Below are 11,388 nucleotides of genomic sequence, written 5' to 3' on the forward strand. Positions count from 1 at the left end.
CCAGCGCCCGTGCCCATGCCCGTGCCCGCGCTCATGCCAGCGCCCGTGCCCATGCCAGCGCCCAGGCCCATGCCAGCGCCCAGGCCCGCGCCCACACGTGCCCACCCAGGCCTTCAGGCCTGGCGCGTGGTGTGAGGAGCCCTGCATGAGTCCGCAAACGAGCGAGGGCCAACGAGAGGCGCCCCGGGGTGGGAAGGACACGGTGATGCAGGCCGGGGGGCTGGGGCTGGTTGTGCAGGGAGAAGCCAGTGTAGCCAAGCCTGCACCCCGGCCCGTCCTTCAACCACCGGACACCTAGTAAACCCTGTGACCTGGGGGCCGGCCCCGTCCCCTTGCTGGAGCACACACCCCGCATGTGGCTCTGAACTCAGCGATCCTCACAAATCATACTTTGTCCTCCCGTTATGTCCACTTTACAAACGGGGAAACTGAGTCTAATGGAAGCTGAGAAAGACATGGAGCCACCTGTCCTGTGACAGGAAGGCTGAGCATCCCCTCGAGGTGGGGGCGTGTTAGGTCTTGCTGGCTTCCTGGAGAATTATGTTTTTCTTCCTCCACAGGGGGCTTGCTGGATCTGGGACTACTGCTGGAGGCTTTCTGGAAAAGGCATTGTCCTTCCAAGGTGCTTGGCCAGAGTGGGAGCCGGTGATGGCCACAAAGAGTTGGGGATGGACCGTGTGGAAGGGGGGTCCCAAGGAGGTGCGGACAGTGCCAGGAATCCTCCCAAGGTCTCCCCACCCGGTGGAGGTCCATTAGGATCTTCATACTCTGAACCACCAGAGCTCAAGCCTCCTACAAACTGCTGCATGAGTGGCTGTCCCAACTGTGTGTGGGTAGCGTATGCAGAGACGCTGCTGCACCACTACCAGGACGGTGGGGAACGGGCCTTGGCGGACCTGGAGGAGCACGTGGCTGATGAGAACCTCAAGGCCTTCCTCAGGATGGAGATCCGGCTCCACACTCAGGGTCGGGGCTGAGTCAGCCTGCCCCAGTACCCTCACCGCAGACACCAGCAGGCAGCTCTGGTTCTGGAAGCAGCAGCAGCCTCTTGAGTCACACCCCTTTTCTGGGCTTATGTTATCTAGGAATCAAAAGAGTTGCCTTACTGAGTACCTGAGAATAAATGAACTCCTTGTGGTGGCCACATAGGAAGCTTTTGTATTGTCCTTTTGGCCTTGTCAACTGCTGACCAGCCCCCATCTACCTGAAGGGTTCAGGTGACAGCCCCTCCAGCATCCCTGGAGTCTTGCTGATAGGCAGCTCTGGTTAGGCTCTGACTGCAGGATTGAGAGAGCCAGCTTGTCTCATTATGAAGCTAGGTGGGAAAACCCTTGAAGACACCCTGGGGAGGGCTCTTGGCCCCCTGCTGGGCTTGTGGGGAGATACCCTTTTTATCATCAGCTAGAGGCCTCCGGCCTGCCCACAAGGACCTAAGCACTGCTCAGAACCAGTCTTTAACTCACTTGGCCAAGGCTCCTAAGGCAGTGGGGGGAAAAGGACCAGAATCAGCAGCCTGGGTCTTGACTGCAGCTCTGGTCCTGGCTACTGTACTGTGGCCCAGAGGAGGACTTGATCTGAGGGCTCTCACTGCTCACGTCCTCATTCTGTACAACTTTTCATCCTCACTTCTCCCTTGGCAAATGGTTTTGTGTGTGCCGGCATTGGAGCTTGAACTCAGGGCCTTGTGCTCTCACTTGGCCTTTTCATTTAAGGATGGCACTACCACCAGAGCCACACCTCCACTTCTGGATTCTCATAGATTAATTGGAGATAAGAGTCTCCTGTTCTTTTCCTCCCAGAGCAGCTAGGATTACAGGCCTGAGCAACTACTGCCCAGTCCTTCAACAGTTTCAAATTTCATGTAAGGGAAAAGCTGGATTTTAATTGATTACCCAAGGAATTTGAGCTGAAAAACAAGTTCTTTTTTTTTTTTTTTGGTTCGCCATGGGGCTTGAACTCTGGACCTGAATGCTCTCCCTCAACCCCTCAGCTCAAGGCCAGCGCTCTAGTACTTGAGCTACAGTGCCACTTCCGGTTTTCTGGTGGTTTATTAGAGATAAGAGTTTCATGGACTTTCCTGCCTGGGCTGCTTTGAACCGTGATTCTCAGATCTCAGCCTCCTGAGTAGTTAGGATTACAGGCATGAGCCACGGGCACCCAGCCAAACAAGTTCTTTTTTCTTTTCTTTTTTTTTTCCGGTTCGCTCGTGGGCCTGAACTCGGCCTGGGCCTGGGCCCTGTCCCCCAGCTCTTCAGCTCGAAGCTGCTCGAAGCTAGTGCTCTACCACTTGATCTACAGCGCCACTTGGGGCTTTTCCTGCTTTATGTGGTGCTGAGGAATCGAACCCAGGGCCTAATGCATGCAAAGCAAGCACTCTACCACTGAGCCACCTTCCCAGTCCCCCAAACAAGTTTTTTTTTTTTTGGTCGGTCGTGGGGCTTGAACTCTGGGCCTGAGTGCTGTCCCTCAGCTCTTCAGCTCAAGGCGAGCGCTCTACCACTTGAGCTACAGCGCCACTTCTGGTTTTCTGGTGGTTTATTGGAGATAGGAGTCTCAAGGTCTCTCCTGCCCAGGCTGGCTTTGAACCACAATCCTCAGATCTCAGCCTCCTGAGTAGCTAGGATTACAGGCGTGAGCCACCAGTGCGCCCGGCCCAAACAAGTTCTTATAAGGACATTTCACATGAATCTGGTTACTGACTTGTGGGACTAAAAAGTGGGGTACCTTACTAGTGGGTTATGAGGCATGGTTAATTCAGGTTGGCGTTTTGGACATTGGATGTACGCCATCCAAAACACTGAGAGGCTAGGTGCTGGTGGCTCACATCTGCCATCCTAGCTACTCAGGAGACTGAGATCTGAGGATTTCGGTTCAAAGCCAGTCTGGGCCGGAAAGTCCCTGTAGGAGTCTTAATCTCCAATTAACCTCTGAAAAAAATGGGAAGTGGTGAGGCTCAAAGTGGTAGAGTGCTAGCCTTGAGCAAAATTGCTCAAGGACAGCATCCAGGCCCAAGAGTCCAAGGCCCTTGACTGACAAAACAGCAACAAAAACCACTCAGAGCTATCTGGCTTTGCCCAGATAAACTAGATTATAGGAACCACAAAAGCTAGACCCTGGACTGAGCAAGCACCTTCTGGAACAGCCTTGATGGATTAGCTCAAATGTTTAGAGTTCAATCTCTAGTAAAAAAGGAGAGAAAGAAAGAACGCTGAAAGAGAATGATTTCCCTAGAGGTGGACCTTGGTGAACTTGGCAGCCTCAGAAGGACATGGAGGATGAGGGGTGAGAGTGTCCTGACCTATGCGCTCGCTCCCCTTCCTCCTCTCCCTCCCCCCCATTGTGTGTGTGTGTGTGTGTGTGTGTGTGTGCATGCGCGTTGCATACAACCTGACCATTGAATCCTACAAAGCTAGCCTTCCTCTGGAGTTACATAGTTGTGGCAAAGGCGGGGAGAGCACACAGTGTCAGACCTCTCCAGGCAGGATCCTGCCTTTTCCCGTTAGTTTGCAGGCTCCTGCCAGGCATCTGTCAGTAACAGCAATGACAGGTGCAAACCCACCCCTTCACCTCAGTAAACAAAGCTGAACCCAAGAATGAGCCAAATACACGTATGTGGTAAGTGGGAAGGAAACTCACAGCTGAAGTTAGCACCCTGGTCTCTGGGGACCTAAGAAGGGACACTGGGCAGAGCTCTGGAGGCCCAGAGGGAGGGAGGGAGGAAGGGGGCACAGGCCCAGGAAATGTAGCACCCAGGGGAACAGGTACAGAATCCTGAGGGTCAGAGAAGAAGCAGGGGTGAAAAGAGAGTAAGAATAACTGGAGATGGCCTGGGCCGCACAGTTTCTTCAGTGGTGGGGAAGGCAGGACCAAGCCACGGCCAGAGCCAGCTGCAAAATGGGCAGGTGGCTTCTAGAAGAGTCCATCCAGGGGCAGTTCAGGACCATGCTTCCCCCACACCTTGACCACCTTCAAGGTATCCTCCCTTCAGGCCTCTGGCCACACCCCGCCCCTTCTGGCTCCTTCCAGAATTGTTAGTTGTCCTCCTGGGGCGCCCAGTAATCTCATTTGTTGCTGTCAGGGGCATCCTAATCCGATCACCTGAAGCAGATAAATGCGGCCCTGCTGAGCCAGCTCCAGCACACTGGGATTTGCTGCTCCCAGACCCAGCCAGCACTTGGTAAGTAGTGACCTATCCCATTGCCTTTCCCGGTAGTGAGGCACCTGCCCATTTGCCTGGGCTGGTGGGGAGCTCACAGCCTTCTACTACTGCTGCTGAACTCCGGGGTCTTTAGGAGTTTACCTGTTGCCTGTCCTTCAGAGAAGCTATCCTGCCTCTCGGCTCCTCTGCTGACCTCCATGTTAAATGGTGGTGTCCCTGTCCCCAAAGCCAGTGATGGCCCGGGAACCTCAGCTGACCAAGAAGCACCCGTTAGGCCAGGGTGGTCAAGGAGCATTTCCATGAAGACAGCCATGGGTAGTTGGAGCTCTGTCAGGAGCCAGAGGTTCCCACAGGAGGCTGGGAAGCAGGGCTCCACATCTGGAGAGTAAGGGAGGAACAGCCGGCCACCCAGGTCCTGACCCTGGGTTCTCTCAGGCTCATGTCCGTCCTAGGGGCAGCTCAGCAGCGTCTCCTGTCAGTTTTCCATGTGTAGCCCCAGAACCTTCTGCCAGCATGCAGGGCTTGTGCAGGCCTGGGAGATTAGGACTCTCCCTTTGGCAATAGGCTTAGAGGAAGCTGAGCTGCCCTTGGCCGAGGTCACTGGGGCTTAGAGCCTCTGGGGACAGGAGGAAAGGTGTTTTTGTGTGGTGTGGGGAAGGACGTGGCCTGATCCTGAGCAGCCACACCAGAGCCCGGAGTGAGGCTGACCAGAACAGGCCCCAAGCGCAGCCCAGTGGGCTGCCTGCCAGCCAACACGGGACAGCACTAGCCTCCCTCCCCTCCCTGAGCCTCAGCTTCTCCCTTTGAGAAAGGGAATGGGAGGGTGCAGGTTACAGGGCTCAGCAGGCACATGGTTCTGAGACAGACCCCTTCCTGAAAGGAACCTCTCACCCCGGTATCATCCCTGCCTCTCAACCCCTGATAGACAGGGCAGCAAGCAGATAAGTATAAACAGGGACCATCAGCCTCAGCAGCACATTAGCAGGAGGAAGTTGGGCTAGTATAAGATATGAAGAAACAAATCAGACTCTGGAGACACAGAAATCCTGGGGTCAGAACTAGGAGAAGACACCCGGAGCACTGAGGGCAGTCCGGAGATGACTGTCAGGAAGGGAAAGTCAAGAGACTACAGCAGCTGATCTGCAGGGCTGCCAGGCCCACCGGAGTCTCCAGATCTCTTGAAGTGTGATACGGTTGGATCCCACTCCAGTCTGTAGGAGGGTGGAGGGGGCAGTCATGGAGGATCTTCCATGGCTTTCCTGCAGGGTGGGTGACGAGAACCCGTGGCTTGGGACCTGTCTCAGGGCTGAGGATGGGCTTGGGGTAGCCTGGGTGTGTGGGCCTGGGCAGGGGAAGGGAGACCAAGGACTCCATGTCTGAGTTGTGCGTGTCTGGCAGCCGTGGGGTGGAGTGGCCTCTGGGGGCTCAGGCAAGGGAAGGAGCGGTCAGGAAGTGGCTCCTCGGGACGGGAGCTGCTGCCTGGGTTAGACTGACGGGTGGCAGGGCTGATCCTGGTCTTGGGTTGAGGTTCAGAGTAGAGATGCAGAGCAGGAAAACTGACCGGAATACCTGCCTCCTCTTCCTCTAGCGTATATGAGGAATAGAAGCCCAACTTGAGATCCTCCAGAAGCCCAGGGTCACTGCACCGTCTACAGGCCTCACCATGAGCCTCGAGCCTCCGAAGGCGGAGATCCGGTCAGCCACCAGGGTGATAGGGGGACCAGTCACCCCAAGGAAGGGGCCACCCAAATTTAAGCAGCGGCAAACCAGGCAGTTCAAGAGCAAGCCTCCCAAGAAGGGCGTCCAAGGGTAAGCAGAGTGAAGGGAGCCTCCGAAAGAGGAGCACGCATTTCCCCCCCCTCCCCCAGCGGAGGGCTTGGACAGCTTTCTTATAATGGAGGCAGGCAGTCCTGAGGCCTGAGCAGCACTGCAGGTGCTATGGCTGAACAGGTGTGGGAAGCAGGCCCCCGCCTCTCTCCAGGGAGTGTGCTTCCACACCAAGACCTCACCACGGTCACCTGTGTACATACTCAAAACAGCGCACACCTACAGCTGCTGCCACAGTCTGCTTTATGTGGTACGGCAAAACAATGGGGGCTGGATTCTTTATACAGAAAAGGTTGATTTAAGGCTAGGGTGTGGGTCAAGTGGTACAACATCTGTCTAGCAACCACAAGGCCCTGAGTTCAAACCCCAGGACCACCAAAGAAAAAAGGTTTAGTACCTGGTGCCAGTGTCTCACATTTGTAATCCTAGCTACACAGGAGGCTGAGATCTGAGGATCATGGTTCAAAGCCAGCCCGGGAAGGAATGTTGTGAGACTCTTAACTCCAATTAACCACCCAAGAACCAGAAGAGATGCTGTGGCTCAAGTGGTAGAGCACTCGCCTTGAGCTAAAGAGCTGAGGGACAGTGCCCAAGCCCAGAGTTCAAGCCCCCTGGCTGACAAAAAAAAAAAAAAACAGGGCTGGGATGTAGCTCAGTGGCAAAGCGCTTGCCTAGCAAGTGCAACGTCCTGGGTTCGATCCCCAGTACCAAAAAAGAAAAGACAAAAAAAAATACAGTTAAAAAAAAAACAGAAAAAAGAAAAACAAAGGTTTAGTGCACAGCTTTGGAGGCTGAAAATTAAAATTCAGGGTGTCTTGAATCACTGTTTGGGCTTCTGCGAAGGGCACCATCAGCTTAGCAGGGGCATCATCTAGCCTGTGAACCTGGGAGAGAGACGGATGGTGCATGGAGCGAGGAAGCCCGAGGGCAGGCGGAAGGCCGGCGCCCACTCTGTAGAACTATAACCGAGTCCTGTGAGAACCCCTTTAATACCTACTAACCTGCCTCAGGAGCTAATCACTGCCCACTAGGCACCTCTTAAAGATCTACCACAGCTCAAAACTGTTGCACTGGGGACCACGCCTCCAACACAGGACACGCCACACCCAGACCGCAGAAGGCACCCCGACATCCCCTCCCCCCGTGTGCCCATACTGCGCTCCTGCATAGGCATGCGTGGCCCCAGGCACCTGACCCTTTGCTGGGCCGTAGCCCATGATGCATCTCTGGGCAAGAACCTCACTCTGTGTTGATGGAAGGAACCCCTCAGGCCCTGCCAGCCATCAGGGGACTGGGGGAGGGCCGCCTCTGCCCTGGCCCCGCCTCTGCCCTGGCCCCGCCTCTGCCCTGGGCCCGCCTCTGCCCTGGGCCCGCCTCTGCCCTGGCCCCGCCTCTGCCCTGGGCCCGCCTCTGCCCTGGCCCCGCCTCTGCTCTGGACAGCCGGAGGATCTGGTCCTAACCACTCTGTCCTTGCAGGTTTGGGGATGACATCCCTGGAATGGAAGGTCTGGGCACAGGTATGACCGTGGGTAGTGCCCTCTGCAGGGCTGCCTTAGGCCTGGCTCCGCTCTCAGGATCCCGCTTATTGCTTGGGGTCCCCTTGATCTGCCTCCCTCATCTGCATCATGCGACTGACACTCCCATGGCATAGCATGTGAGCCTGGGGGAAGTAGCCTTGTCTTCCTGTTCCCATGGCCCTTTGGCAGAGTCCTTCTGAAGGTCCACGCTAGGGTCCATCCATGGCCCACCCTAGGGTCCATCCATGGGCCCACCCTAGGGTCCATCCATGGGCCCACCCTAGGGTCCATCCATGGGCCCACCCTAGGGTCTATCCATGGGCCCACCCTAGGGTCCATCCATGGGCCCACCACCCTAGGGTCTATCCATGGGCCCACCCTAGGGTCCATCCATGGGCCCACCCTAGGGTCTATCCATGGGCCCACCCTTGGGTCCACCCTTAGGTCTATCTTTGAGCCCCTCTTGGGTACACCCTTAGGTTCATTCTTGAGTCTACTTTGGGGTCCATACCTGCTACCCTTTCTCCTCTGGGGCTGGGCCCAGACCATATTCCCCAAAAGCTAGTGTGTCCCGAGAGCAGAATCCAGGGTCTGCATCTCATCCTGGGCAAATCACTGGTCCCTACTTGAGGTTTGGAAAGCAGGGAGACGGGATAGGGTGGCCCGCAAGCTGTGGGATTCTCACGATCATGCCCTTTCCTGCAGACATTACGGTCATCTGCCCCTGGGAGGCCTTCAACCACCTGGAGCTGCACGAGCTGGCCCAGTATGGCATCATCTAACCGTACCCTGCTGAGAGCCAGCCCTGACCCTCCCTGCTGCCGCTGTGAGCCCGCTCAGCGTCTCGGGGGGTGAGGGGGGACGGTGCACAGACTGGGTCCCATTTGGCCTCCAGCTGTGAAGGCCTGAGGCCCTGGATACCAGTATTAGGATGCCTACAGCTGCCCCCAGGATACCCTTCTGCTCTTCTAGACAGCGACCCACCACAGGACAGGTCCCACAGGGGTGCCCCTCACACCCCAGCTCCTGTTCTGCCCTTCCCACTGGCTGTCCTGGGGAGGTCACGGGCTGTGTTGGCAGTCCTGGAGGTCCTTCATTCCCACCAATCACACTGGCCTTCCCAACATGCCTCACCCTTGTTTTTCCTGCTTGAAAATAAAGCTAGGGCTGGGAAGATGGCTTAGCGGTAGAGAGCTTGCCTTGTATGCATGAGGCCCTGGGTTCGATTCCTCAGCACCACATAAGCAAAAAAAAAAAAAAAAAAGAAAAGAAAGCTAGCATGTCGTTGGTCACCTGGAGTGTTTGGTAGGGGGCCTGGGTGAAGGGAAGAGGGTCTCTTCGACTGGACGGCACCTTCCCAAACCTTGGCCTAGAGGCCCTGCGTTCATAGGATCTCTCTCACCCCCTCCTGGTGGCCACAGTCAGTACAGCAAGCGTGCAGGTGGCCAGAGCAGAACTTCCCGGGGAGGTGGGAGTGGTCAAGGCCTAAGAGCAGCACACACTGTGAAAGGGGTGCTCAGACACCCCATGAGTAGCCCATAATATCACCTACCTGTTGGCCCCTCCTGAGACAGTGCCCGCAGGTGTTAGGTGTGTACCGTGTGAGTGGGAGTTTCTACCTGATCCAGTCTGGAACAAGGCCTGCAGCTCACACCCGGCAGGCTCTCCAGAAGCACGAACACTGACTGCTCCCTCGGCTGGGCAGAGCCGCCTGTGTAGTTGGCCCCCAGGAATAACCAGAGTGGCTCTTGGAAGGCCCTCTGCCATCCTGCAGGGTCAGATCTCACGGACGGGCCGGGCTAACCCTGAAAGTGAGGGCAGAGCAGGACTGGCCTCCCCCCCACTTGCCACCTACAGTTTGCTGTAGGAATGGTAGTGAATTCTAATGAACAACCTGCTCTTCCCAAGAAAAAAATCACTTTCTGGAGGGGGAGGTTGGGGCCTTATCCCCCATTCCACCAAGCCTCCGGAAGGAGGAGTGGCCCCAGTGGAGGGGAGGGTCAGGTGGGGACCAGGCAGAGGTGGTTGGAGCCACAGTGGGAGGTGAGGTCAGAGGCAACCCCGGTCCCATGGTGTCCAACGGGAAGCAGACATGGCCAGACACAGACCATAGTGGCCTTTGCAAGGAGCAACAGAAACTCAGGTGGGTCCTTGGAAACCCATAGTAAGATCAAATGGCACGAGGCACTGGGGGCTCACACCTGTAATTCTAGCTACTCAGGGGATCTGAGGATCCAGGTTCGAAGCCAGCCTAGCAGGAAAGTCCGTGAGTCTCTTTATCTCCAATAAGCCACCAGAAAACTGGAAGTGGCACTGTGGTTCAAGAAGTAGATCGCTAGTCGTGAGCTAGAGAGCCAAGGGACAGCGCCCAGGCCCAGAGTTCAAGACCTGTGACCGACAGAAAAGATGGAATGGCACTGCAGAGTTGGCTCTAGTCCTGGAGGGTCGGTTGAGGAGGAGGCTGTGGTGTTGCAGGAGAGGTGGCCCAGGGTGTGTTTCATGGCTGGTTTTTCTGACACTTGTCCTGCTGAGGAAGGCAGCACCGATGGCTCATGAAGGCCTGGGTGTCCACCGCCACCTTGAGGGCAGCAAGGCCCCTCAGTAGCCAGGTGGCCAAAAGGAGCTCGGCCCCCTGGACCATGATGACGGCGATGGCACAGCCAGCCACGGTCTGGGTGTTGTCTCGCAGCCACCGTCGCAGCGTGGGCCTGCAGCCCTGCAGGTACACGACTTGTGCAGCCTTGTCCTCGTCCAGACGCAAGGCCCCGAAGCCACACTGAGTGTTCACCAAGTCTCTTCCTTCCCAGGGGTTGATGCAGCAGGAGGTGGGCACGCTGCAGGCCTGCACTGCAGGAGAGCTGCAGTTAAAGTACCTGCAGGGCATGAGGGGCTCAGTCCTGGAGGAGCAGCCCTGCTCCCCAGACCAGGCTGAGTGCTGTCCCCACCCACCTCCAATGCCCACTGGCGCATGCACAGGAACGAGGCATAGGCATGCACACACACATGCTCATGCGCAGATTCCCGCATATACACAAGGCATGCATATGCAATCAACAGTGAATAAGGCCAGGCACCGGTGGCTCATGCCTGTAACCCTAGCTATTCAGCTAAGATCTGAGGATCGAGGGTCAAAGCCAGTCTGGGCAGAAAAGTCCATGAGACGCCTAGCTTCAATTAACCAGCAAAAAGCTGGAAGTGGAGTTGTAGCTCACGTGGTAGAGTGCCAGTCTTGAATGAAAAAGTTAAGGGACAAAAGCCAGGTGTCAGTGGCTCACACCTGTGTCAGTGGCTCACACCTGTGTCAGTGGCTCACACCTATAATCCTAGCTACCAAGGAGGCTGAGATCTGAGGATCATGGTTCAAAGCCAGCCCAGGCAGGAAAATCCCCATGAGACTCATCTAATTAACTATTCAAAAACTGGAAGTGAGCTGGGCTCTGGTGGCTTGCACCTGTCCTAGCTACTCAGGAGGCTGAGATCTGAGGATCACAGTTCAAAGCCAGCCCGGGCAGGAAAATCCATGAGATTTTTTTATCTCTAGTAAACCACCAGAAAACTGGAAGTGGCACTGTGGCTAAAATGATAGAGCACTCGCCTTGAGCTGAAGAGCTGAGGGACAGCACCTAGGCCCAGAATTCAAGACCCATGACTGACCAAAAAAAAATAAACAAGAACTGGAAGTGGAGTTGTGACTCAAAGTAGCAGAGCACTAGCCTCGCGCTAAAGAGCTCAGGGACAGTGACCAGGCCCTGAGTTCAAGCTCCACAACTGGCCAAAAAAAAAAAAAAAACCCCAAACCTCAATGAGCAATACACATATGTGCACACACACACTTACATGCATACTCAGGCACACAGACATTTGTGAGTACACATGTGCACACCT

At 55.8% G+C, this 11,388-nt stretch overlaps 4 protein-coding genes across 5 annotated transcripts in view; 2 read left to right on the top strand and 2 right to left on the bottom strand.

Annotated features, from left to right (window-relative positions):
- Ccdc137 (coiled-coil domain containing 137) overlaps positions 1–147 on the bottom strand; it is a 7,072-nt gene extending 6,925 nt beyond the window's left edge. Inside the window, exon 1 of the mRNA XM_013033102.1 lies at positions 98–147. Within this exon, the coding sequence (XP_012888556.1) occupies positions 98–147 (50 nt within the window). The remainder of the gene's footprint in view (positions 1–97) is intronic.
- Positions 148–585: 438 nt separating this feature from the next.
- Positions 586–1,166, top strand: Oxld1 (oxidoreductase-like domain containing 1). Its single transcript, XM_013033148.1, has 2 exons — positions 586–699; positions 781–1,166. Exons 1-2 carry the CDS (start codon positions 669–671, stop codon positions 975–977), a joined length of 228 nt encoding a protein of 75 aa, XP_012888602.1. The 5' UTR covers positions 586–668; the 3' UTR covers positions 978–1,166.
- Positions 1,167–3,562: 2,396 nt separating this feature from the next.
- Positions 3,563–8,662, top strand: Pde6g (phosphodiesterase 6G, cGMP-specific, rod, gamma). Of its 2 annotated transcripts, none has more exons than XM_013033146.1 (5): positions 3,563–3,615; positions 4,079–4,177; positions 5,748–5,968; positions 7,463–7,503; positions 8,209–8,662. In XM_013033146.1, the coding sequence occupies exons 3-5, from the start codon at positions 5,823–5,825 to the stop codon at positions 8,283–8,285; spliced, it is 264 nt and encodes an 87-aa protein (XP_012888600.1). In that variant the 5' UTR covers positions 3,563–3,615; positions 4,079–4,177; positions 5,748–5,822; the 3' UTR covers positions 8,286–8,662. The 2 variants fall into 2 exon arrangements, with proteins under 2 accessions (XP_012888600.1, XP_012888601.1); XM_013033147.1 differs by lacking the exon at positions 3,563–3,615 and adding an exon at positions 3,622–3,643.
- A 1,338-nt stretch (positions 8,663–10,000) lies between these two features.
- Positions 10,001–11,388, bottom strand: part of Tspan10 (tetraspanin 10) — a 4,997-nt gene continuing 3,609 nt past the window's right edge. Inside the window, exon 3 of the mRNA XM_013033103.1 lies at positions 10,001–10,376. Within this exon, the coding sequence (XP_012888557.1) occupies positions 10,001–10,376 (376 nt within the window). The remainder of the gene's footprint in view (positions 10,377–11,388) is intronic.

Source organism: Dipodomys ordii, unplaced genomic scaffold, assembly GCF_000151885.1.
Source record: "Dipodomys ordii isolate 6190 unplaced genomic scaffold, Dord_2.0 Scaffold163, whole genome shotgun sequence".
NCBI lineage: Eukaryota > Metazoa > Chordata > Mammalia > Rodentia > Heteromyidae > Dipodomys > Dipodomys ordii.

Coding starts and splice junctions, on each gene's coding strand:
- Oxld1 (XM_013033148.1), top strand. CDS start 669: ATGGACCGTGTGGAAGGGGGGTCCCAAGGAG. Junction 700..780: donor GGAAGGGGGGTCCCAAGGAG/GTGCGGACAGTG, acceptor CTGAACCACCAG/AGCTCAAGCCTCCTACAAAC.
- Pde6g (XM_013033146.1), top strand. CDS start 5,823: ATGAGCCTCGAGCCTCCGAAGGCGGAGATCCGGTCAGCCACCAGGGTG. Junction 5,969..7,462: donor CCCAAGAAGGGCGTCCAAGG/GTAAGCAGAGTG, acceptor CTGTCCTTGCAG/GTTTGGGGATGACATCCCTG. Junction 7,504..8,208: donor AATGGAAGGTCTGGGCACAG/GTATGACCGTGG, acceptor CCTTTCCTGCAG/ACATTACGGTCATCTGCCCC.